Source organism: Melopsittacus undulatus, chromosome 12 (genome assembly GCF_012275295.1).
Source record: "Melopsittacus undulatus isolate bMelUnd1 chromosome 12, bMelUnd1.mat.Z, whole genome shotgun sequence".
NCBI lineage: Eukaryota > Metazoa > Chordata > Aves > Psittaciformes > Psittaculidae > Melopsittacus > Melopsittacus undulatus.
In genome coordinates, this window is record NC_047538.1 from 20,595,710 (window position 1) to 20,622,987 (window position 27,278).

Here is a 27,278-nt window from a genome sequence, read left to right on the forward strand (position 1 = left end):
TGGCACCAATTTAATATGACTCACTGCATATTTTAATCCATCATCTGTGGAATCACATGGGATTCTGAGACTATCCAAGAAGCTAATTGCAATAGCAAAGGCTCCAAAATCCACCTATTTAAGGTCTAAGCATGGGTTTTGAAGGATCTGAAACAGAAAAGCTTGCAGATCGAGAGATACTCATCTCATAAACAACATTCACTTTAATATGTAGCCTATTTTTGATTGTTTGGTGTGTTGGAAGCTCCTGTCCCTGCCTCACATTTTGCACAGCTCATACTACATATTTATTGCTACTTTGAGCACACTGACAACCGATGTCCAACCCCAAGGACATAAATTTGCCATTTGCTCCGATGAAGCTTGGGCACAGGACTGGCAACCTTTGAACATTTCCCCATTTCAAAGCAATGAAGTAACCATTCACCTGATGGATGTATCAGCCACACTTGACATCTCTTCATGCTGTCAAAGACTGCCAGAAGTCTTAATTGGGTAAGTGCATCAATCTGTTTGTACATCTCCTACACATGCGACAACAGCCTCCCTCTGAAGAAACCGCAGAGCTAAGTATATACTGTAGAGGGTGAATCTCAGACCTATTTCTGCTGTTCCTTGCATCAAGAGCACTTGTGCTGTGAAGAAGAGACTTGGCCTATGGAGCACACACCCCAGCATCACCCACAGCCACGCTTCCCACACAGCATGGACAGGACCCCAGTGCTAAACCAGGTTAGGAACGATGTTGGGACTACACTCATGGTACAGGCAGGGCTACTTTGTTTGGAAACGAGGAGAAAAACCCAATTCCTGCCTAATTCAGAGGGGGAAAAGTGTGTGTTGAGGCGGGGGCTGAGCTTCCCCTCACAGCGGAGCCTGCTCCGCCTTACCTCCCCTCGGGCTGCGAGGGACAGCGACACGAGCGAGGAGGAGAGAACCCGGCCTCCACCGCCAGAACCCGGCCTCCATCACCGGTACCCGGTCTCCATCACCAGAACCCGGCCTCCATTACCGGTACCCGGCCTCCATCACCGGTACCCGGTCTCCATCACCGGTACCCGGCCTCCATCACCGGTACCCGGCCTCCATCATCGGAACCGGGCCCCCATCACCGGTACCCAGTCTCCATCACCGGTACCCGGCCTCCATCACCGGTACCCGGCCTCCATCACCGGTACCCAGTCTCCATCACCGGTACCCGGCCCCCATCGCCCATGTCCGGCCGCGCCTCTCCTCAGCCCGGCCCCGCCTCACCGCGCCCCGCCGCTCTGCGCATGCGCTCACGCCCCCTCACTCTTCCCCCGCCTTCCATTTTCCCGCCGCTCCGGCGCGTTGGTAGACGCACGCCGGAAGTGACGTCAAGCCCTGGCAACCGTTGCTAAGGTAACCGGAGGCCGAGGCCGCGGCCGCCCCGGTACCTCAGGGCCCCGCTGACGGCCCCACAGCCGCGGTCAGGGGCCTGGACCGGCCTGCACCGGCCCTCGAAGGCTGTAGGGGGTGAGGGAGCGGCCGGGCCGTGCTCCGCCGAGCCTGGTGCCAGTCCCCACTTGCGGGCCTCGCTGAGGTGGTGCCGTCACCCGCCCTCCCCACAGCGCCTCGCTGAGGCCTCCCGAGAGCTCATCTGCCGAGGGTTGTGTTCCAGACACGATCATGGGTGATCAAATCCAGTTCATTGTTGAGAAGCTCAATCAGGAGCCCTTCAGGAAGAACTACAATTTAATCACGTTTGACTCCTTAGGGTCAACGCAGCTGTTGCAGCTGCTCAGTGATGTGCTGGGAGAGATTGACCCAAAGGTAAGGAAGGCAATCAGAGGTGCTCAGGCCTGCATAGTTGTGGACATCTTAGATGGGGTTGACACAGAAGTCTGCTTTTATTTAGGTCTGGCTCTGCATAATCTTGTGGCATGTTTAGTTTACCAAAGTAGTTTGTATGGAGCTTCCTGGAAATAAATGTGCCTGGCAAGAATCCTTCCTATCTATACATCTAAGTGTTTTTGGCAAACCAGCCATGTTTCTTGGGCCAGGGATATTGGATGCCTGTCCTCTGGAGACCGATGACTGTGTATTTTTCCTTGAGAATCAGGATACAGCTCTTAACTGGGTTCATACTGCCAACCACTGTGTTCTTAAGTCAAATGTCAGGCTGTGTCTTGCACAACTGGCCAAGAGCTGAACCATCAATTAGCTGTTGCAGTAGATATTGAATCCCTCTCCTCTGAGGCTACCAAAACCATGTAAGACAGATGGAATTGTTCATACATCTGGAGTGCAGATACATGTGGCTTGCTGTGCTTGGATATCTGGCTTCTTTGGTGGCAGTGGTTGTTTTGTCTGTGTAGATGAGGTCCCATAAGCAGGCAGAATGTATTCCTAGAGTAAATGCACCTGAATAAATCCATTAGAAGAGAACTGAAGTTCAGTGCTGAAAAGGATGTCCTGTAATGGAGCATCTCACTTCATTGACATATGATGAATGGATAAATTCTTTTAGTGTTGCTACTTAATTAACATGACTTGGACAAAGGGTGGGTAATTAATTTTCTTTTTAAACTATCCAGCATGCTGTTGATATTAGAGAGGAGCTGCCGGAACAAACAGTTAAAAGGATGTTGACTCTTCTTGGTATCCTTAAATACAAACCTCCAGGAAGTGCATCAGACTTGTAAGTATCTATTTGCCTACAAAACATAGTAAAACATCTTTTACAGTTTATACGGACCTTGAATTCAATAGTTGGGTGTATTTTTGACCTCGACTAATGCCTTGAGGACAGCCGGTCCGTTGTCCCTATAGGGTGAGCTATAGGGGACGCCAGCCAAGACTGCCCCTCGGGCCATGTTGCCGCGGCTGCTATTGCGGAGCAAGCCAGGAGAGGGTGCCCCATGACTGGCAGGGGCACTCCCTTCCCCATCCATCCTCTTCGGACCAGCCGCCCGAGGCTGGATTGCACCCTCCTGCCCCTGGTTGTAACCCAGAAAACCCACACTCTTCCCCTTTATTCCTGAAGAATATCGCAGAAAAGGAAGAGTTATGGTGGCCGGCGTTAACCTTTTGATGTGTTATGGGGGTTTTATCTGTCTCAAGGTAGCAGAATTGAGATCATAAATAGCAAATTGGCATCATGAATGTTTTTGGTTTTAACAGCATTAAGAAATCATTAGGCAAGTGGAGGAGGAACATGAAAATACTGCAAATTGTTTGTTCCAAGCCAGTGATCTTTACTTTGAGGTTTTTTCTTTCTGTTGTTTTCCTATAGGAGTGCCTTTCGCCAGGGGTTAGTGACTGGAAGCAAACCTGTAATTCATCCTCTCCTACACTGGCTTCTTCAGAAGACCAATGAACTCAAGAAGAGAGCTTACCTGGCACGTTTCTTGGTAAAACTGGAAGTGCCAGCGGAGTTTCTACATGATGATACTGTGGCTGACATCAACAAACAGGTACCATTTTTCATGAGTGCCAACATCTTGTGTTGATTAATTCAAGAGCCAACAGGAGGAGTTACTGCTGAGATATGTGTTCAAGTGAGGTATATTAAAAGCATGTTGGAATCAAGGATGAGCAGAGATTTGTGATGAGAAATATGTCTTGACCATCTTTCTTCCGATAACCCTGAAATTGTATATTAACAGGTAGCATCAAATTGAAATGTTTTAAGCCTATTAAGTACTTGATGCTAAATAATGTTCACAGCCATGCTGGCCAAGGTGGATTTTTATTTCTTTAAACACTTTCTTCCCCCCTGTGGACTATGAAATGAATACTTTTAACTTCATAAATTACCACTTTAAACTAGTGCAGAAAATGTCAGGACCAAAAGCCAATGTCTCCTAATTGTCAATTTTCTTTAGAGCTTAATATTTGTATTAGCCTTATCCCACTTCTGCTTCAACCTTGGGTTTTTTTCTGTGAATAAGTAAAATAATTGCTTCTTCCTGGCTTGACATTCCTGCTCATTATGTTCCCACTTCTTTTGTGAGCATTAAATGTTGATTTTAGATAGTCAGACTGGGTGGGTTTGAAATGTAAAGCTTAAAAGTGAACCAAAGTTATGGTTTTAGATCTGTATTATCTGAGGTACATATTTACTTAATTTTTATCCATTTTTTTCTGCCTTTTGCTATGTATAGTGCAAAATCACAGCAGTTTTGAGTGTCTGTAGCAGGTAACTTGATTTATTAACTGCACCAGCAAGGCTGTGTAGTTTAACTGAAGCTTGACTAAGTCCTTTATTTTTTTTGTTGCCACTAACAATACTGGATGTATAATTTGGAGTAACTAAGCAGAAGCAGCAAAGAGAGAAAAGAATGCAGATTGTATGGGGGTCTTTTTCAGTATGTCACAGTCTTAGTATGTATAAATATCTAACTCCATTATTTCCATTACCTAAGATGTGTTCCTTTTGGGGATTAGAGTAATATAACCATCTTATTAACTAATGCCCTGCTGATTAATTCAAAACAGAAGCTGGATAATATAGTGCCTTGATATAAGTTAGTATTACAATGCAAATATTTAGATACTATTGAGTAAAAGAATTTAGCCTAAATAATTCAGATACAGGCTTCCCATAGTATCTTTTAAGAGAAACATTTCAAATATAAGAGCTTGGAAATCTTTGAACATGGTCAAGTTTTATGGGTGTATAGAATCATAGAATGGTTGGAGTTGGAAAGAATCTTACAGATGATCCTTTTGTAGATCATTTAAACAAGATATTCGGGATACTGGCTAGTTGTTTCGTGATTTAAACATTGGATTGGCTGCAGTACTTAATTTAAAAGTAAGCAACTTCAGGCATAAATCTAGTCTTTAGTGAGCTGTTCCCAGGTGCCAGGTACCTTTCTTTCCACTATAGGAACTTGGGTGTTCTTTGGTCATTTGATTGTGTTGTGCCCTTTGGGTGCACATGGGGTAGCTGCAGCTTTTATTTGATGAAGGTGAGAAACCTGCCCTTCATTATACTCTGCCAAAATGTGCTCTGCCCTTCTTTGAATCTTGCCATTGGGCTTGAAATTCTGTGTCCCAATAAGGAAAAGACTCACTTAAATCACCTTTTGCAAGAGGTAGAGAATTCATGCAAAGGGAAGCTGCTGGACATCAGCAATCAGGAACAGAGTTGCTCAGGGACTACCTGTTATTTGTTAAAGTATTTCTGTCACACCCAAGTGATACCATGCAGGCCAGTTGAATTTTTACTCTTACTTTTCTGTAACTTGCTCTTCATGTTCAGTGTGTCTATACCTTATCGTGCCTTTATTTGCCCATTAATTATTTTATCTTCTTAGTAGCCATTTTATTGTTGGCTTTTTTTCATTCATTCCAGCTTGTCAGTATGTTGATATTAAAACAACCAGAAATAAGCAGAGCATTCTAGATGCTGGTTCCCTAGGGTTTTACAGAATAGAATTGCAGCTTCACTGCTCATAGCTGGGATGTCTTTGTTTGAGCTGGCCCTTGCCATTGCCATTTTGTTTTCAGCATTCATATCAATTGCTCTTTCCAGGAAGTAAGCAATGACTTGATCTTCTCTTTTTAGATTTTTCCATCTCACTGAATGGCTGTTTCTGTGGAGATTATCTTTCCTTGTGTCTCAGCTTGCATTTCTCCCAAGTTGAATCTAAATTTATTTCCTATCCATATTTCTAAACTCTTTCTGTCCCCTGTTATTTCTCTACCCACACAGACTTTCACACTGCCTCTCAGTTTAAGATTACTGGTGGGCACTGTACTGGTGTGGAAGTAGCACACTGTCTACTTCTTTCTAACTACTGAACTGCATATATAAATCTCTGTAATATACTGAGGGCATGATTATGCAATGTGTCAAAACTGTTTCTCACGTGTTAAGTCAGGTGTGCTCTTGGACTGCTTTGGCGGATTGAAACTCAGTGCTCTCTAAATTCAAGCCCCATTGCTTCAGTCAAGTATATTGTGGGATCAAACTCTTCCTTTTTGGGTTGATAAATTTATGTATGTGATGTACACACAGTAAAAGAGAATAATTTGTTAATACAGCATCATCCCTTTCAGATAACATCTTCCTGTTTTTGAAAATAACGCTGCATATTATAAGGTGAAAATACCAAAGAAATTGTGGAACTTCTGAATTTCAGTGCCTTCAAGTAGCAGATAATTCACTGTGGTTTTTTATTTTTGCTTTATAAGTTGGCAAGCTTTTGTGATGGAAAAAATACCTTTAATTCTTGTTATCATCTTACTTTTTTAATATTTACTGTCTTAGTAGCAAAGCAACATGTTGATCTGAAAATCCTTAGAAGAGCTCATTCTGCATGGTTTTTATTTCATTTTATAGTATGAAGAACTGATGGAAGCATTTAAAAGCCTACATAAGGAGTGCGAGCAGCTCAAAACATCTGGCTTATCTACTGCAGAAATAAGAAGGGTAAAAAAATCTGACAAAATCACACAACTCTTTTTTGTTAGAGTTTTTTGGAATGTCAGTAGTTCTATTTTTGTTGGGTTTATGGACTCACTGCAGTGTAAGCTGTAGAGGTCAGAGCTGGTGGGCACTGCAGCTGCCTTTTGAAACTGTTCTCTGTTGGCAAACAGCTTAGCAAATCCTCACTTGTGCTTAGAGCTGAGCTTTCTGAAGCAGATTGGGAACCAAGGCTGCCAAGACTCTGTTCAGCAGGATTTTCAAATATTAGAACTCCCTTTCCTCTGAATGCAAACTGCTACAAAGCTGTTTGCTTTACTGATGCAGGCTAAGAATTTCAGAGGGAGTTGAATGAATTAAGAGCTTAAGTCAATAAAAATGATGATCCTGTGTGGCCCAGGTGTTAAGCAACGAGATTTGCCCTGTTTCAGCAAAAGAGTGAAGAGTGTATAAAGCTTTTCAGTAAGACATGCAGTCAAGTTAAGCAAATGTTGAGATAAGGTCTAAATTTGGAGAATTTGTTTCCTTTTGTCTTATAACTATCAATCTGTGGAGTCCTGCTCTTGTAAAATAGGAGAATAATAATTAAATACATGTTTTAGCACTAGAAAGTGTTTCTTCTAACACAATACTAATACAAGGAGTGTAAGCAAACATCACTTGTCTGCAGCTCTGTGCAAAATTGTGTGCCAGTTGTTCTAACATTAAGAACCGTATGTTAGACTGCGTGAGGTGTTGAACTGATACTGATTTTTGCAAGGTGGTTTCTGTTTGTTTGGTTTTAGTTTGGAGAAATCTACCTGCTTTTATTTTAAATGTTCACATTAATAATGGAAAGTGCAGATGAAGCAATGTCAGCAGAAAGAGAGTGGGAACTGTGGGGGAAGAGAGAAGAGAGATTGGAATCCTCTATGTTCTGATCATAGATCAATAAAATTATAACCATTTCAGTGTATTCAGAGAAGAATTCAGATTTTCGTATTAATTTGAACAGAATTTAGTCCAGTCCATATGATACTGTAAATAAATTAACATTTCTTTATCTATTTTTTTTTCTACTTTTTAGGACATTGATGCAATGGAAGAGGAGAAAGATCAACTTGTCAAAAGAGTGGAGCGTCTTAAGAAGAGGGTAATAAGAGAAGTAACACTATTAAGTTTCAGTGTCATAGTCCTTGGCTTGCAACTCTGATTTTGGAATGCAAACAAGGATTAAGATAAACATACTCTCTGTCTAGGAAGGAATCAAGTAACTAATTGACCCACAGAGAATCTCCCTAGGCGTTAGTCCAGAGCTTTTAAGAATCTTGGGTCCAGAACTTTGCTGTCATTTCTGAGTAGTAACATGTATGGAAAGGAAGTGCTCAGTGAGCTTGTGAAACACATGATCTCTTTAATGTATTTCTCAGCTATCTGACAGTAACATGCACTATTTATCCACTTGCTGTAGGTGGAGACAGTACAAAATCATCCACGAATTCTTGAAATAGCAAGACAGCTTCGTATAGAAAAAGAGAGAGAAGAATCTTTGGCTCAACAGAAGCAGGAACAAAAAAATCAGGTACTGCCGTAAAAGCATACCTATTAAAATAAATAGTTGTTGACAGTGTGTTTGGGAATAATGCATTAAAAAAGAACATCAGGAACAACAATCCAGTGTTTCTTCCAGCACCAGAAAATGAAATCCCATTTAAAATATCTCTGTACATTTTAAGGGAAGAGGCTTGACCCTGCAAGATCCAAAGAGCTCATTCAAAGAACTTGGCTGTTTCAGCTGCCACTGACATCATCATTTAGCAGTCCCAGGATATGTTCCATGACTTACTGTTGTAGCACCCAAAGAGAATTTTTTTTGTGGGAGTGAGCAAATGTTTCCTTAGATTTGTATCTCTGCATCTGTGCTAAGATTTCAAGGGCTGAGGAGCACAGCAAGTACCTCAGCTTTTCACTGGGTGGGAATATTGATTCAGGAGCAACCTTGGGATTTTGGTCCCTGAGTTTAACAAAAAGGTTGTTGTAGGAAACACTGCAAACAGTTAACATCTGAATTCCTCAGCTATGTTGTCAAAACAAGATTATTTTATAAAATCCAGTGCAATATTGATACATCATCTTCCCAAATTCATAGCATTAACTTCAACACTGTATTAAAAGGGGAAATCCCCACAGATTTCTAGTATTGCAGTCTATGTCTGGATATGGAACCAATGTGAATCAGTTGGTTGTCAAGCTGCTGAGTCTTTGCTTGAACCTGGGTGAGATCACAAGTAAATGAATGTGATGTCCAGCTGATTCCAGTTCTTGATGCACATCATCTGCATCACAAAAATGATCATCAGCTGGGTGTTATCTGGCAACAAGCTTACCAGTGTGCTCTCAGGTTGGACAGTGGATCTCTGTGACAAGACAGCGGCATTGCAAGAACTGCAGTACAAGGATAGTTAGCTGCCGCAATCCTGAGTCTTGCTGTCTTTTTGTTGTTGTTCTGATGTTCAAGCTACTCGTATTTTTGGTTGAAAATTAAGCAATGAATTTCTGCCATGGAGAAGAAACCACTTGGGAGAACAAGAATCCTCAATGAACGCTACAGAATATTGAGTAAAGCCAGGCCAATTGCTGAGAATTTATTTTGGCATGTTCCCTTGGGAAACAATCAGCAGATGTTCATAGCTATCATTTTTTATATTTGGGATTTTTGTTTTGATATTCTTTTTTTTTTAGGTGTTTGAATATGCATTTCAAAGGAATGAGCTTATCTGTGTCCCATTCTCTCTCCAAAGTTGTTCCATGCAGAGCAGAGATTGCAAAGAGCACAGCTTCAGCTGAAAGAAATGCTTCATGCAGTAGTGGATTCAAAACCTGAAGGTAAGTAGTAATCTATAAAGGCTGGGGGTTTACACTTCTCTGTTAGAAATGAAATCAAAATTGGCTGCTCTCAGTAATATGGTAATGCCAGAAAGCGTATAGAACTTAAGAGGATCTAAGGAAAGAAATAGCTCATGTTCTAAAGGCACATGCTGGAGATCCTAAGGCTGAATATGCCTTGCTACAAAAAGCCAAGGAAACAATCACAAAGGAAGATGATATCAATCATAGTTTTGAGGTGCACTTCTTAAAAAAGCCTTCAACCAGTTAAATATTGAATACTGACCATAATACTTCGAAAAAAAACCCAAAACCAAAAACCCCACAGTTGGAAATACAAAGGGTTGGAAAAATCAGAAACCACTTACAAAACCGGGAGCTTGTCTTCTCAAAGGCTTTATGACTTTTGTATTTGTAATTGAGTGTTGGTGAAATGCTGCTTCTGAATTTTTCTTCCTCAATGAATATACGGACACATGAAATACTCTGGTTTTATTCAGTGTAGGTTTGTTTCTTCTAGTTACCTCCTATAAATACTTTGAAAGTTTGGAAAGGTTTAGGGCCTCTTTTTCATTGTAGTGCAATTTTGTGTTGTAGTTTTGCATAGTACTAAAAATAAAACTACTTTCTAATTATGCTTTTTTTATGGATCATGGTTTATATACATACATACACTTGCTTCTGATTATGTTTATAAATATTTTTACTAGATATATCTATGTATTGAAGCCTGTATATTTATATATGAATATATTTGTTTACATATGATAATACTTTGTTCTCATTACATGATTGTAGCTGATTGTTGCTGTATTACATTAATTACAGAATTGCAGGCTGATTTGGGTTGGAAGGGACCTTCAGCTCATCCCCTGCCACAGGCAGGGACACCTTCCACTAGAGCAGGTTCCTCCAAGCCCTGCCCAACCTGGCCTTGAACACTGCCAGAGATGGGGCAGCCACAGCTTCTCTGGGCACCCTCACCACCCTCACGGGGAAGAACTTATGCTGAGATGAGCAAAGAACTCATTGCAATCTCCCCTCTCAGTTTAAAGCCATCAGCTCCTGTCCTATCACTACAGGCACTTGTAAAACAGCAAGATTGTTTCTCCTCATTTTCAGTGATATCTCAGTCTGCAAATCAGCTCAGCAAATAAGTTATAGTAATTGTGGAGTAAGTTTGTACTATATGATTGTTTATCAAAATAGCAGGTGGGAAGGAGTTGCAGTTACTAGATAAATGCATAACTAACTGTCTCCAAAGGCTACGATTTGGCAATACCTAGTTTTCTGCCGGTTTAATCACTTTAAGGGAAATATAAGAAGGATTAGCCTGGCAGTTTGTCAACAAAACTGGAAGTCAGGTTAGGGTTCAGTGCTTCAGATGTATGTGATCTTTGGCAAATCACTTACCCCCCTTCAGTTTGTCTCTTGCACTTAGTCGCTAATAACACATCACAGGATCAATAGATGTTTTATATGCTGTTCATGCAGAGATTAGGGTTGATTTATAGGCAAATACTTTACTGCATGTAAAGTAGCGTGGAGGTGTAAGACTCAGAATGATCCTTTCTCAGGGCTTTTCCAGTTGCATTTGAAGTTGCTGTGGTAAAAAAAGAGCCATAGAATGATTTTTATTATACATATAAATTACATCCAAGATTATAGAATCTGTCTATAGATTTAAACTGCACAAAGTAAGTCATTGTCCTGCTCTTTCAGGTGCAGTTAATATTCCCGTTGCATCACATAACTGCTTTGGCAGTCGCTTTGAGTTAGACAGATTTTTCCATCACCACCACGCTGAATTGCTTTTACTTTGTGATTTTACTGTAATTCTTTTATGATGCTCATCAGCTGCTGAACCACAGATTGAACTAAGAGTATCTGAACTATCTTCTCCAAGGGACCTGCAGTGGATTTTATAACTGTTCCATTTTTGCAGTAGGTATCAGACAGTTTATACAGCAAAGCTGTGTCAACAGTTCTATTTCAGTTCCTGGGTTGTTTTTTTTTAAGGCCAGTGGAAACTTGATGGGTTCAGTTCACAGAAGCGAAGGTAACATAATAAAAGGCAGTAAATATGTCATTTGATTGTTGAGATGAAAATAAAGATAAAGTTAACATATTTAATTTCCTTATCTTGAGTCCTGTTTGCATTGGAAAAAGTGTTTGGATGTTCTGAAGAAAAATTCAGAGTCATGACTCAAGAAAACTTATGTTGAAATGTTGCCCAAACAAAGACTCCAGCATGGTGCTCTGCAACTGCTTTTCTCTGTAGTAGTTACAAAGACAAAGCCTGTAGTAGCAATTGCAGAATGCCAACTGTGTGTTTGAAGTAATTGAAACGAGGTGACCACAGTGCACTGAACAGGATCCCATTTATTTTAAAAGCTGTGTTGGGCTACAGTTAACACAATTTATTTTACTTTAAAAACTCCCTCTGGCTGCAGTTTAGTCCCTCAGCTGCCTGCTCAGGTCAGTATAACTTGTGTGCTGACAGGTCAGGAGATGCTTGGTAGGTGTGGATTTTCACTGCAATTTAGACTTCCCTTTAAAATGATTTTATAATCCTTCAGGTGGTTTTACTTCCAAAGCAAGACACAACGATAGAAGTTGTTAATAATGAGTAAAAGCTTTTTTGTGTCTTACAGATGCTGCTTTGATCACTTCATCCTATAATTAAGTTAGGATGAAGTACTTTAAAGAAATGAAAAGGAATGCAAGTAGCACATATTGATGAGTATCATTTGTATGCAATTAGCATCAGTCTGCTTTAGGTAAGCCAGGAAAGTACAGCTTATGGTTAGTAGGTTTGTAAGTCTTGGAAATAGAATATTTAGAAGACTTTGTGTTATATCATGAAAACCAGGTGATTGTTTTGAAATGCTCTGTGGACTAAGGCTGATCATACTGGCTTCTACAGCAGACTCCTTGGTGGTTTTTCAGTACTACTCAGTATATTTAACTATAGAGAGGCAGTTGCTGTTGATAGCAGTAACATGAATTTAGGGTTTCTGGGTTTTTTTTTGTAGTAGTCTTGTTATTCCAGCTATGAATAGCATTTTTATTAGCACTGACCACTTGTCTGCATAATCTAGCTCATGCTTCCTCAGCAAGATTCCCTTCTTTTTGCTTTGAATATCTCTGCTGGCACAGACAGAAATGTTTAATGCCAAGAATCGAACAGAATTACTGAAATCCTTGATCTCTGTTCATTTTATAGGACATGATTGTTCACTTTATTGGCAGAAATATGAAGAAGTGGATGACTGGAAAATATTGATTAAAAGAATGTATTAAGATGGTTATTGATAAACAGTGAAATGTGTCATTTTTATACTTCCTTAAGTTAATATGTAGTAATAGATTTAGAGCACCGAGAACCTGAAAGATACCATTGTTGTGGTATATTATAGATGTATTTGGTAAAGGAGAATGGCTTAGGTGGAACTTTATTTCCATCTTGAAATGATTTCTTTATTATAAAGTCACTGTCAACTGATGCAAGCTCAGGGGTTAAAGCACTTTCACACTAACCTGATGTCTCTGATGAGAATTCAAGCCTGGTTGGTCAGAGTCATAGTATTGCTGTGGCTGACTTCTTTAAGACCATTGACTCTTAACTGGCACCCTATTTTGAAGAACAAACAAGGCAGCATAATTCATCATGGGCTCTGTTAAGAGGATTAAAAGGAGTTTGTTGAAGGTTTTGGAAAGAGAATTAATCAAGGAATCATCACTGAGTGGATGCATTTCTATTTGGGACATGCAGAAATCAGTGTGGGGCTCTTTTTTGTTTAGTATTTACACTGGGCACCTGAAAGAAAACAGCAGATGAGGTCTGGTAACATAGCCAGGAGAACTAAAAATAGGGGCAATGACTGAGTAATGAGGAGACTGTTGATTTGAAGTGACCTTAATCACTTAGAAAGCCAAGTCTGTGCCAACAGTATGTATTTTAAGGAATAGCAGAATGCCACAGTATTCCTCTAGGATGTCATTATAGCATGTGGGACATTTTTCTAAGAAGTGACTCTGAAAAGGACTTGTGGTTTATAGCATAAAATGGGAGAATGGTCTGAAAGATTTGGTGCTATCCATACATATATTTCTGGAAGAAAATGGAGTGGGACAGTTGTATTACCTCTTCTTAGCTCTGATGTATTCATCACTGCAACACTGTGTCCATTGACCAGAGCTCAGGAAGAATGTTGAAAGGTCAGAGAGATTTTTGAAGACCATCAATAATGATAAGTATGGAAAGAATAACTTAACAAAGGCAAATTCTGGAAGCTTTTTAGGTCTTCAGGGAGATATCAAAGGGATGATTTTGATCATAATCTGTCACTGTTTGCATGTGCCAGGCCTCTGATATCACTTCCAGTTTCCTTCAGCTAAATATTGGAAGCTGTGGAGGGAATAATTTACATACTCTCTTAGTGAGGGTGGTTGCAGAAAGGGAAGGGAAGGCTCTGATGGAAGTGAATGGCATGTGGAAGTTTGTTCTAAACACGCCTTCCTATGTGGTCTTAAACAAAGTGTTGCCAGGTAGTCTATGAAATGAGTGCTCTTCTTGCACTGTCCCCTTTTTTCTTGGTTTAAAATCAGTTATTGCTGCAGATAGTTTTGAGACAGGATGCACACAATTGGTAGCCTGAAGAGGGAAAAGAAGTGCATCAAGTTTTCATAGAATGGTTTTTAGATCAATTAGCAGAATTATGCACAGAAAATTGCCTCTTTTCTACATGACTGAGCAAGCATGAAGAAACTCCTCTCCCATCCCTCTCTTTGTAAGAATAACAAAAAAATCTGAATGGAAAACATGAGTTGCTCTAAGTAGCTCTCCACATGTAAATACTTGGTTGGCAGAACCTTGCTAAAATAACCTTAGGGCACAGAGCCAGGCTTTCTGTGCAGCTTACGTATGTGGATTTTGTAACCATAAGTCAATGTTGAAACATTAAAAACAGAATTTATATGTGTAATGGAAAGATTTAAAGCATGCTTGCTTTTCTTTCCTCCAGCCTGGGAATTTGAAACAAGAATGTTTTTCAATGAGAAAAAGATTAAACCAAAACCTGCCCTACGTTTTGTTTTTTAAGGTTCTGTTAAGCAGCAAACGTAGCTCTCGGGTAGTTACTTCTCCCTGTGTTATGTTGAATTGTATAGGATGGAAAATATATCCGGAGTAGTTAGGAAAGAAACTACATTAGTCATGAGGGATGTTGACATCATCATGTCTTTCCCCATGAAGTTGTCAAGTCTCAACTCGCTTCATTGCTTGCTGAGCCGTCAAGAGTAAGCGTGATGCAGTGTGTAAAAGGAGTTGGTAGTAGCTCAGAGGTATCTGAGAAACGGATCTAGATAGTGATCAAGGCTATACCCTGTGGAGGCATATGTCCCCACTCTCATGAAAGCAGTTGTTCAGGCGTGGCTGTTTCCTGAGTGTCATATCTACAATAAATCACAGAGGCATGTACAGTTCTATAAGGAAACTGGAGAGGTGGAAGAAATAAAGTATAGGCTGTAGATGCAGCTTTCTTTTGCTACTAAGAGGAAAGCAAGAAATCAGTTTGATTAAAATATTAATATTTAATATCAGCATAATGAAACTGATATCACTTTGGTTTCAACACCAAAGGTCTTGGTTTTAAATATCAAACTGTGTTTCTAGTCAGTTCTGAGGTGTAATTCTGCTCACAGCATACGTGGGAAGCTTTGCCACGTTTGCAGAGGTGGTAGATCTCTAGTGAGACATTAAAATGTGGTCCCTCCTGCCCAGCTCTGTCGTGGGCTGAGGAAGACTGGAATCAAGTTCTTGTGGAAGAAAGAAGTGGGAAATCTCAGTGAGTCCAGGTGTGTTTCTCAGGGTATAGCTGTAGTGCCATGTACACAATGGCTTTTGCATACCCATTCTGTTAACCCATTCTGACACCAGTATCAATGCTGTTTGTTTTGCACAAGATAAATGACTTTTCCACAAAGGGGAAAGGGTCCTGTGGCAGTGTTGCTTTTCATAAACAGAAATCAACAAACTAAACTGCTGGAAAAGAGGAATTCCCACTCCTAGTTAGTTGTTTAGTTTATGTTGACCTGACTTTGTTAGCAACCCTAGGGTCTGTTTTCTTCTAGTTCTTGAGGCTTTCTCAAGAGCTAATGGCTTATTTCCCCTCTGGCAGCTAAACCCAGTAGCTTCCCTTTCAGTCTGAGCTGGGAGCAGAGGGTGAGGAGGATCTAGAAGCCCTGGGGGCACATTTTCCTAGGCTTCTATTTCACTTTGCTCTGACCTCCTCCTTTTGTCAGTCAGGGATGTGGTCAGCAGGCTCTTCAGCCTGAGAACCACAAGTTCTGCTTTCACCTACCTCCTTTTCCATCTCTGTTGCATTTTTTTCTTAGCTGTGTATTGTTCTTAACTGTAGGTACCTGTATTTATCTGCTAAGAAGGCTAAATGACCTGGTAAGAGCCAAGTCATCCTAAGCATGGTAACATGCAGTATGCACCAGGCTTGTGTAGAGCAAGACTTACAAATGGAGTTGCTTTTCTCAGCAGATTTTTTTTATATCACTACTCAGGAATTCCTTCTTGGTTTTTCTATTTTATTGTTATTTTCAGCATTCATAGTCTCTATCCTGTCCTGAAAGTGAATGCTTGTTCTTGCAAGAAAAAAATAGTGTGCTATTTACAGAGAGGCAATTTATAAGTGTTCCAGCAATGCAAAAGACCCTTAAAGTAGGCATACATTAAATTCTGCTCATTTTAAGGGCTTTTTAGATGCCAGATTGAAATGAAGTTTTATTTTCAGGGAGACTTTCCAAGGATATACTAAGTCTATACATGAGCTAGGCCAAATTAAGATCTTTGTACAGATAAAGGATTCACCCTGAGATAATTTCTGTCTATAGATGAAGTAATTCACATGAAACAATGAACTCTGTAATCTGTGAGTAGCACCAGCTTCAGGATGCACACTCCTGCCCTGGTCCAGCCAGGGAAGTTCTATGGGGTACAGCATAGCTGTGATATGCTTTACTGCCCCTCATCAGCCTCTGCATAAGCAACCAGAGTCTAGCTCTTCACTTTGAAGGTTTCAGAAGAATGTAATCCACAACACAAGTAACACAGAATCCAGTGTGTTGATGTGTGTAAGGTGCACATCAGGTTAATGGCTTTCTGTGTCAGTGCTGCGTGTTGAATTTTGCATCTGATTCAGCTGGAATTTCATGTAAGAAGGGATTTCCTTGTTTGTTGATGAAAAGATTGTGTCAAGGAGTTAATAGGTGTATGCTGGAGATACAGATGGATAATAATACTTATATTATTTAACATCCAGATAAAAAATCTAAATCAAAAACCTAAATCTGTTTCTTTGAGCACTGGAAAGAATATTCAAGTGTTATGCTGTTGTTATCATAATCTGCTACTAAATACTTAAAGTATTGGTAAAATCAGACTTAATTATCTGCTATGTTACTTTTATAGACACACTGATTTAATTTGCTTTTAAGGTTTAATGAAGAAACTGGAAGAGGAGATAAATTTCAATACATACCTGGTTACTGAAAAATTACCTAGAGAGCTGGAAAGTAAGAAGAATTCAACATGTATCTTACAAAAGGTGGCTGCAGAGCCAGCTATGAGTCAATCTGATCTCAGTGTACTTGAAAGCAAGGTAAGCTAACCAAGGCCACGCTTAATTTGTATTCCGTAGCATAGTCTAAGGTTCTTGTACACTACTTTATATCCTTGAGAAAATGTCTAACTCCCAAAGGAACATCCCTTCAGTTGTAAACCAGAAGATGTGTTAATTACTAAATGCAAGCTCCCAGGCAAGTTTCTAAAAATACCCACAAAACAAACAAGAAAACAAGCCCCAAACCAGCCCCAAACCAACCATGTCCTTAAATGCTGTTTAGAAAATCGTGTTAGCAATTTCCTGTGGTATGAGCAGAGGTGTTACATTAGCACTAAAGATTTCATTTTCATTCTCTTCAGATTTCACTTGGTTTAAACTCTCACTGGTATCAAGGGAGTTTACAGCAGCATATAGAGAGCGTTTATGGAGTGGTGAACAATGTTCTCAGGGTGATACATCTACACAATATTGTGTTTTAAAGTGCAGTGGCTCAGAAGTCCTTAGTGTTTGGAATAGGTTGGTTTAGTTGGGAAGCCCAAAGGAAATTTTGGAATCAAATACTTAATTTACCTTTCCAGATTTTTTCAGATGTTAGAAACAAATGGTGTTAGAATGAGCAATAGTCCTTATTTGTAGTGTATATCCACAATGTGCAGAGGTATTTGTTGCCACGGAAGTCCATTTCTTTCATTCAATGAAGTTTTCATATTTGCATGATCCTAAATGGAAGATAAAACAAGTAACATTATATTCTAGAAGAATTTATATGAACGTTAATTATTAGTATTTCTACTGATGCTGATGAAGATTTACAACTGTATTAGCTAGGGTATGAAGACTAGTCCTACATAGTACTAGCTATGAGACTGTTCAGTCTCACTGTCAGCTTCTTTTACCAGCTGGTTTTTATTATCCCTGGGATCTCCAACTCAGGCTCTGCTGTGAAATATAGAAAATGAGGAAACAGAGTATTTGTAATGGATCACAGAATGATTTACCCATGGGTGTGAGGGCTGCCATTCACCATCCTTCTTTTGTCTTGAAGCAAGTGATCAACTTCACAGTAGCCTGTCCATTCACACACAGAGCATGCCAAAGTAATGCAAGAAATGTCCACAGGTTTCTTGGATCAGAGGAGAATCAGCAGTCAAGTGTCATCAGGAATACATCCTATTTTAAGGTTAAGACTACTTTTGACAAAAGTAAAGTCACTGACAGCCTAATGCTATTTTAGATCCTGATCATTTGACTTTTAAGGATGCAGCATTATTAAATGGTAGATGAGGTCTGAAATAATAAACCAGCTCTGTGGTTTAGCCTCTGCTTTCCTCGGGCATGTTTTCTAATCACAACAGTGTTTGTGGTTGCAGTTATTTCTTTCAGCTACACTTGAAGCCTGGGTTTGCACTTTCCTTTCCAAGACTATTGTTGGGGTTTTTTACAATATTTTGGGCAATATTGTAAAAAGATTCAAAGTTGTTTTTTTTTCCCCTCTTTCTCCATGAGGTCACCTTTTAATTTGTTATATTTTGGAAGTATGCTCTTCTTAATAGATAATAAACCCAAAATAGATAATGTCATCTACTTGGCTGTTATCACAGCATGGCCTTAGACAGCATTTCTTTTTTTAAAAGTCAACCTTCTGTTTTCTCAGTGCCTTAAAAAGGAACTGGATTGCGCTGAGCATGCCACAGTCCTGCATTTTCTAACATATAAACCAGGAATTTATCCACACAAGGGAATTCTTATGCCATCTTCAAATTCAGGCCTCTTCTACCACTAATAGCTTTTGTAAAGGAATAGAATTCACAGGTGGTGGAGTATTTTTAGTCCTATGGAGCACTTTGTTTGAAAGACTTAGGTTTGAAAGTGCATGAATATTGCTCATGGAAATGTCTGGGGAATGCCCAGTGCTACCTGCGGTACGATTTGACATTATTGGATTTCAGCACATATTTACACTGCTTATCAGCACTCATCTAGTTAGCAGAGAATTAAAGGAAGGTTGCTAGGGCTGCAGTTTCCATGGCTGGTGAGAGTCCCAGGGTAGCATTAAGTCAGGACTGGAAGAGCTGGAATCAGTACACTGGTGTAGCTGTGATTTACAGGTGCAGTGGGCTCTAAAGCTTCAGCTAGAATGAACATCAACAGTTTGAGACTGTGGACCAGCAAAGAGACTATGGAGAAACTGCATTTTGCAGCAGTAGAAAGAAGGTACAATAGAGCTGGGATATGATGGTCTGCAACTCTTCAAAGTATTGATGAATTTGGTATAACTTAGTCTTTGCTCACTCCCCTTTAAACTTGTGATAAATGGTTGAATGAAAAGGAATGTTAGTTAATATTGATAAAATTACAGTTTTCATACAGTGTGTCACAATATGAGTCTTTTTTCCATCTCTACCAATTCCTTTGCATTTGCTCTCCCTGTACACCAGTTTATTTCATTTTCAGGGCCAATGTCATGCTTCTGCCTTATCATAAAGGCACAGAACTGGAAGTGCAAAACCATAGCCTCTTCCTGGCCAGTGCTTAATGACTCACTGAGGTTTTTGGGTTTGTTTCTCTGTTTTAAAAATGGAACTAGCTGGATTGAAAATCTGGTTTGCAAAGCATTTAATTCTTGGGAGAAGACAAAGAAATAAAGCTTCATTTCCTTAGTTTTCTGCTCTGTTTTGCAGATAAATGAAGTAAATGCACAAATGAATCAGCTTATTGAGAAAAGAATGGTGAAGTATGAGCCAGCTAATAGCAAATTGTCCATGTACCGCCAACAGGTAAGGGACAAAGCATTTGTTAAGCAGAAGCAGTGCAGCAATTTCAGTCCCAGATTGTTTTACGTCCTGATTTTTGTCTTTATTTAGCATAAATTAGTGAAATGCATAATAAGGGAGGACAAAAAGCAAATAAATAGCTGTTGAACATATGTATGTTAAGAGTTGAGTCAGACACTTGCTTTCAGGCACGTTAGTGAGTTCATATCGACTGCTGTCCTTCTGCTGTTAGGTGTTGCCCTTCAGCTGCATCCCAGGAATTCTGGAAGCATCATTTTGGAGGAGCTATTTTGGTAAAGCTCCAGCTGTGGACAGATTCTTAAGAGGCAGCATGTGGGCTGATGGCTGCAGCCAGCCCTGGAGGCAAGGCTTGCTTTCAGTTGTACCCCTTGCTTGTGTTTGACCACATGCTATTTTTCCTGTTGCATCTATTAAGAAGGTATCCTTTGATTTCTTTTTATTCATCCTGAGGCTATAAAATAGGCTTTCTATAAAATAGGCTGTCTGGTCTAGTCTGAGTAAATTCACAAGTTCTAAAATGGATTTATGAACTCTGAGATTTTCAGAGCTTACACAGAAATGTGGTTTCTTTTCCAGGCAGCCTGTACCACTGCTAATTTTAATGACGATTTTCATGATGATGCTTATGGTGATGGTTCAAAAAATAAAAAGGCTGAAATAAAATGGATCAGTGGGAGGAAAAAAATAGTGATAAAATGCATCCTGCAGTTCAGTCACATATGCAATAGGAAATGCACCGTTTTGTTCTATAAGAGATGCTCTTCCCAAAAGAAAAGCTGCCACATAATGTGCTGGTAGCAGGACCAGCAGGCTCGGGATATAATTGTGTTCAGTGGAGGAACCACTGCAGGAGTTGAGGTTGCTGCTGTGAGTTGAAAGCATGTGGTGGTCTTTGCTTTGTTCTGCGAGGGACTGGCTTCTGTTTCACACAGTGATCATATATGTTTCACAGTTTGTCACTGCAGATACCTCGTGAAGCAAAGAGCCGAGATCCTGCCCCAGCAGAACTCTGATAGGTGTAGTTTTAGACATAAAGCTGGTTCTTTTCACCTAGTGGAAGAAAGCTGCTGTGTATTTTGCTTCATTTCTTTGTAAGTTTTCCCTTTTGTATGAAGAAACCATCCATGCCTCCCAATTCCTGCACATGCATCAAAATTAATCTGTTGTGTCAATAACAATGCCTTTTTTTCTTCTTTTTATTGAACAAAAGTACACTTATGCTCCAAAATCCATCAGCTTCTGGTCAAATCTTAGGTACTATGAAATATTGTCTTGTGTAAAATACTGGTTTTTAAATGCTTCATCTTCTAGACTCAAAAAGAGGAATAATCTGTAATCTACACTATTTCTGTACTGTATTGCTTTATTCATTGTCTTCCAGCTATTTGCCAAGATTTAGTGGCTCAGATCTGCTGTTAGGATAACATATTTCTGTAGGTTGGAGTAGGTTGGAGTTATAAAAATCTGTATTATGACATTTGTGAAATCTTGGATAACTTTCCAGTTAAGCCATGTTGGTGCATCTTACATATGTGCAGAAAGGGACTAAGTAGAAGAAATGAAGCAGCTAAAATGCCCACCTTTCCTTCAATGAAAATGGAAAAAATGAGGTGAAGAAATGGAAATCTAAAATCTATCAACACGAACTTGTGAAAAAGGGTGTGTTTGGGATCTCAGCCACACTGAAGGAAGTTGGGAGCCTGCAATCAACTTCAGAGGAGCTGCGGTTTAACCCACTGTATCTAATGAATAATCAATGCTTTCTTCTCTGCAGTGAAACATGCTCACATTTCTTAATGAAAAACAGTTTCTGACAGTTAAAATGTGGTTTCAGTGGTGCAGTGCCTGAAATGTAATGGATTACATTTTACTAATGCTGAAGGAAGGCAGTTTTTACTTTACTCGTCCATATGCATTTTTAATGATCACGCAGGCATCTATAATGTCCCGGAAGAAGGAAGCCAAGGCCGAGGAACTTCAGGCTGCTAAGGAAGAGCTGTCCAGTGTTGAAAAGCAGATGCAGCAGAAGACCAGCCAGGCCCATGAGTTGGAAGGCTCTGAAGTTCTGAAAGGGGATGAGGTATGCACTGTAACAGGGGATATAAGGAAGAGGAAGTCTTTGAGAGATGGATCAGTTTTTGTTAACTCACCATTTTCTTTTAACTTTACATTGCAATGACTGCTCCTACAGTATCCTATCCACCTTTATAGTATCCTGTCAAACTACATGGCCTCAGCATTGCAATGCATTGGCCTCTGGGTTTTCTAATGCTCAAAGTCCAAAATGATCATATTTGAAGACTTGGGTTTTGAAGTACAGATAATACAGGTGCTATCCAATGCTTTTAAATGCCTCCCACTATTTATACTGCAACAGTACTTGAGTTGTAGCCATTTTCAAATTCTAATTTAAATTCCTCACATTGTACCTAATAGATTGCAAGGTATATGAGGATTTAATGTTGGCTGTCTTGATATTCCAGACTCTGGATCAGAATAACATCAATATCACAAGGGTGTGATGGCAAATAACTAACTACAGAAGTTAATGACTCGCTGATTAGGAGCTCAAGAGAGGAGTAACATTGATTAATTTTATTACTTGGTGTGCAATAAAAATCTGCTTTACTGTCCATTCCCTATATGATGTCTGATCATAAAGCATAATACCAGTAATATCAGAAATGCAGTTAATCCTGTTGTAGTTTTGAGTTAAATTTCCCCAGACCCTCCTGAAGCTCAGCTGCAGTACATCCTCCAACAAGCAGACACTGTAGCTCAGGCAAGTCATATTTGAAGCTGTACTTAACAAAGCAGCTTTTTCTTCTTCAGAAGTTTGCAGGGAATCCAGCTGCTGCAGCTGGGTACTGGTTTGTCAGGAAAATGAATTGACTTTCCTGACAACAGTAGTTTTTCTCTGTTTGGATAAAGCCTGTTAAGTGTACTTCCAGGAAGACTCACTAGAGCAAGGAATATTTTAGCTGCATCATTCTTTGACTTAATTATCTTCTCATGCCCTCCTGTATTGCCTTCATTAGCACTGCCATTTATCAAGAGTAACACTCTGCTTTCTTTCTCTTTGCCTGTTTCTGTGCTTTTTTTACATACTACTCAAACCAGGGAACGCCTTTTGTAGCAGGAACTCCCTTCCTAATCCCATAGGACATGCCCGCTCCACAAACATCAGTTTTCTTTTAAAGGAGTTTTAAAGAGTAAAGCAAGTGTGGAAATGTGTATGTGTACACCCGTACACCAAGCTTCTGTGTGGTATGGAACCCATGCATATTTCACTCGTGCCTCTTGTCTTTCTCCTCTTCTGTACATGAAGATGAAAGCTACAGGTGGAAGTTATGGCACAGACACTGAACAACTGAGATGCTGATTTCTCTGACCATGATACACTATACATATTCTAAGGGTGTTCCAAGCAATAATAAGACCTCTGTGTTAGATTCCTCTCCACTACAAGGTTTTGAGCCCATGGGGCCATGTTGTTAGGGTCCTTGACAACTTTTTAAGTGAAAAGTAAAGCCAGAAAGCAGACAGTCTGTGTTTCATGACGTGATGGGAAAGAAGTATTTAATAGATCAACAAGAATGCATTACCAAGAGAGCAGCATATGTTTTACATTATCTACACATGCACAGATAATGCATGTGCAGAAATAATTAGTGTTGTGCCTGTTCTTGAGAAGGAGAGCAAACTCTGATCCATAGAAATTCAAGGAGAACAGGGCAGGAGGGAAACCTCCTGAGAAGGAACCTTATAAGAGGCTTTGTAATAAAAATTTAAGTGTCTGACATGAGGCTCAAGACAGAAAAAAAGACCTGTTTTGAACATAATCTGCCTTTCTTTTGCTCAAATGTGTTCTGCTTTTGACTTCTTAAATCTTTCAAGTCTTCTTTTTTGAGGAGAAACAAATGAGAGCAGTTTGGGCCAAACCATCAGCTTTAAACTAAGAAGTGTTTGTCTTTTCATTAGAAGCATTTCCTGGTTTGTAAAATCCTTTCTGATACTGGCCCAAGGAAGGCATTACTGTACAATCCATGTCTTGATCATGATATCATTAGGTAAACTGCAGTGGTACTAACAGGCAGCAGTATAAAGCATGAAAAAGTGTTTCCTATGGCTAAAAACTAGGGAAGGGTTTGAATTCTTGTTTATCTTGATCACCTCTTTTGCAAAGGTCACAGTTTCCTCATCTGGAAAATGGAGATAGTGGTATTTAATTATTTCATAAGTATCTGCTGCCAAAAATGCTGTGAAGGACCTTGGTACTGTACTTTTTGTATCTCCTTAAAGTACATTAATTACATTGCAAATGCATCTTACAGATACAGTCCTGCTTCAGCCTAGGTTTCGAGAAGACACCACTGATAAATGAGACAAATAAGTTGGCATGGAAGCAAAAGTGAAGTGAACAGGTTCTCTCTCATCAGTTCACCAGACAACCTTTTGCTATAGGTACATTTCTGGTATGTTATGCCTTTAGATTTGTGTTTTCTGGTTCAGTGCTTTGTTACTCCAGCTTTGAGCCAATGCAGAAGGAGATCTTGATTAATGTAGTGGTGAGTCACTGCTTCAATACACGTGTTTGATGGGGACAGAAAGGGGTTGTACATTCAACCTTCGCTTTGCACTCTCAGACAGCCAAAAGCTTCCTTAGGCTTTCTCTTTGCAGTCACACACATTTTACATTTAGTTCCTCCAGTTTCAAAAAGGAAGAAAGCAGGGGTTTTAACAAATAGCTTTGCTGTCTTAGGTTTAAAATGGGCTTTTAATCCTGCCATGTTTTACCTATCTGAATGCTACAGTTTAATCAAAGCACTATTTTTCTCCCATTCCCAATATTTCTCATCTTCCCTCTGTCTCACTTTGCTGTATCCTCTTACATCATGGCACTCACAAGACTTGGCAATCAAAGAAATGGTGCCTTCCCAGCTTGTGCTGGTGTTTGGATCCCACTATTTGGATCTCCACTTGGTGACTGAAGTGCTAAGAAGACCTCAAAAGGTCAATCCTGGCTCATGTTTTCAGGTGCTGGCGTTCTCCTTTATTCTGTAATTGTAAAAAGGAATGTTACAGCATTGGAGAGGCTCTACACCTAGATAGAACTTAGAGGAAACAGCAGGGAATAACCAACTCATTTACATCAAGCACACAAAAAAGCAGGAATAAATTGTCTGTTTCAGGGATTACAGAATCTTTTCAAGTACTTCAAACAAAGCACAATGAGCACGGGGTAGAGTTGGCAGGTTCCTCGCTGCAGCTGTCAGATCCTGAAAATTAGGGAATCAAATGTTGACACTTAGAAGGCTAGATGGTTCAATTACAAGTGATCCTAGGTAAAGCTGGGGTATTTTTAGCTCTTTACACAATGCATTGTGCTTTTCAGAGCTCAGCATAGGGCCCCAAGGACCTAGTCTTTCCCAAGGCATCAGAACAGCAGTGCCATCACGGTGCTTCGCTACAGTAGTTGAAATGAATGCGCTTTTGAGAGTGCAGCATGGAAAATCCTATCAGGTTGTTAAGATACGTGAGGTTTGCACATTCATTTACATAAGGAGTTTAATTTTCTCATCCATGCCTACCTGCCTCCTGGTAAAACAATCTAAAAAGGGTTTCACTTTGCAAACAAACAGTTTTGGACCATAAATCTTGCCACTTTTCCTCTCAAACTGTCAGGTCTGTCTGAATCCATCCAAACAAGTTACCAGGCTCCAAATTAGGTGGGTGGGATTTTAAGAAAGTAGCTGTAAAGGAGCTCCCAATTTGAATGTTAAACAGTTTAAGCCAGGACCCAGGGATGTTACCTTATGCATTTGCTGTCTTTCTCTTAACTTTTCACTATGGTTCTAGGTCCAGTTATATTCTGTCTATCAAAGGCTCTTTCCACACGCAAATAGGAGAGTAGCTGGTAATCAGGGTGTGAGAACAACAGTGGCAAAACTGTAGGGTTCTTACAGAAGCCAGAAGCTTTTTGCTGTAAGAAGTTAACCATCATTTAAGCCAAATGTATGCAGTGATTCAGACGAATCTGTACTGAACTGAATGCTCGTTCAGCACCCACTGGCATGAATAAATCATCCATCTTATTGAGCTGTGCATTTTCAGTGATAACTAAGGATGGGTTTTCATTATAAGGATTCTGATTGATCCAAATTATTAGTGATGGCAACTTTAATATCTCCTTCCTGACTAGAAGCAAGCTCTCCTAGGAGAGATACCCTACTTAATGCTAATGAAGAATTTGCCTGATTGAGCTGGCCAATAAGCAGGCTGTGGGATACTTTCATTTTAATGGATTGAGGTAATACTGCGCCTATCTTTATATTCTAGGAGTTATTAGCTATAGCCAACAGTTGCTTAAATTTAGAGCCTCTTAGGAAAAAATGCTGAAAATGTGTTATGATCAGGAACTTTTCCTGCCTGAATTTGAACACTTTGGACAGTTTGTACCTCTTAATTGGTCTAGCTAGAAAATTAAAACATCTGTTCCTCAAGTCTTCATAAAAATAGAGATTTTCTGCACTTACTGGGCTTGTGCAAGTAATTTCATTAACAAAACTTGATTTGGAACCTTGTTTAGATTATGTATTTCAGACAGATCGGGGTTTTTTTTATTAATACTTTACTTTCTGAAGTACTTTTGTATGAAGAATATTTTGATTACTATAACACAATCAAATTGATACAGTGATCCAGAAAATACTCTTTTTAAAGATGTGCCTTGCAAGCAAGGGATTAATCTGGGATTTGGTCTTTTCTGAAAATAAGCTTATCCATTTTCTCCTTTAATGATAATCTTGGAATAAGAACCATGTGAAAACATGGGGCAAATGTTTAAGGTGACAATATGATGGGCTTATAGTGAAGGCATAAAACCAGGCATTGGAGAAGCGGGGCTTTGATCCCAGCTCAGCAACGCACTGATGCATGTGGTCAACATGCTTATGTTTGTTCCTGCTGTATGGTCCTGGAGAAGCCATTTCAATAGCTGTGGTTCCATCTTGTTGTATTTAGAATTGTCATAAAACTTAATGATTTTGCAACAACTTGACAGCAATCTCTTTTGGGTTGTAATAAGTGATGAAGCACAAAGTGCTAGTGCTTGCTGGATCCTTTAGATAATAACAGAACATAATACAGGGATGCAAGATACCTGCATACTGCAGGGCATTGTAAAAGAGACCAAAGCCCTGTTTTCATTCACTCTGTTTCATAATCTAGATTCCACACTTGTTATGTTCCAGTGATCCATAAAAATAGCCGAGTGAAAAAGCATAATCCTTCCTTGCTTTCATTTGGATAGCTTTCCTATAGCGGGGGCTCTGACCTGACTAGCAAACATGGGGCTTCAGCCTTGTTTACTCTGACTGCTAACTCAGTGCCAGCATTTGGTTCTTGTCCAGTCATGGAATCTTTGAAGCTTAAATAACTATTTGTGTTAAGTTGCTTGAGAAAGAAACGCTTTCTATGACATGGCCTTGAATGGTGCCTCACTGTGGGCACTGGCTGATCCATGGGAATTCTGTAGGTTGAGCCTGCTGCCGAGTATCTGCGCAGGAAGAAGTTGACCTGGTC

General features: G+C 39.8%; 1 protein-coding gene across 1 annotated transcript in view; it reads left to right on the forward strand.

The window, feature by feature from the left end:
• The first annotated feature begins 1,474 nt into the window (after positions 1-1,474).
• The window catches only part of IFT81 (intraflagellar transport 81), a 40,976-nt gene continuing 15,172 nt past the window's right edge, over positions 1,475-27,278 (forward strand). The window contains exons 1-10 of the mRNA XM_031045532.2: positions 1,475-1,794; positions 2,559-2,662; positions 3,257-3,437; positions 6,314-6,403; positions 7,464-7,529; positions 7,848-7,958; positions 9,178-9,262; positions 16,772-16,935; positions 19,581-19,676; positions 21,628-21,774. Of these exons, the coding sequence (XP_030901392.1) occupies positions 1,651-1,794; positions 2,559-2,662; positions 3,257-3,437; positions 6,314-6,403; positions 7,464-7,529; positions 7,848-7,958; positions 9,178-9,262; positions 16,772-16,935; positions 19,581-19,676; positions 21,628-21,774 (1,188 nt within the window). The 5' untranslated portion in view covers positions 1,475-1,650. The remainder of the gene's footprint in view (positions 1,795-2,558; positions 2,663-3,256; positions 3,438-6,313; positions 6,404-7,463; positions 7,530-7,847; positions 7,959-9,177; positions 9,263-16,771; positions 16,936-19,580; positions 19,677-21,627; positions 21,775-27,278) is intronic.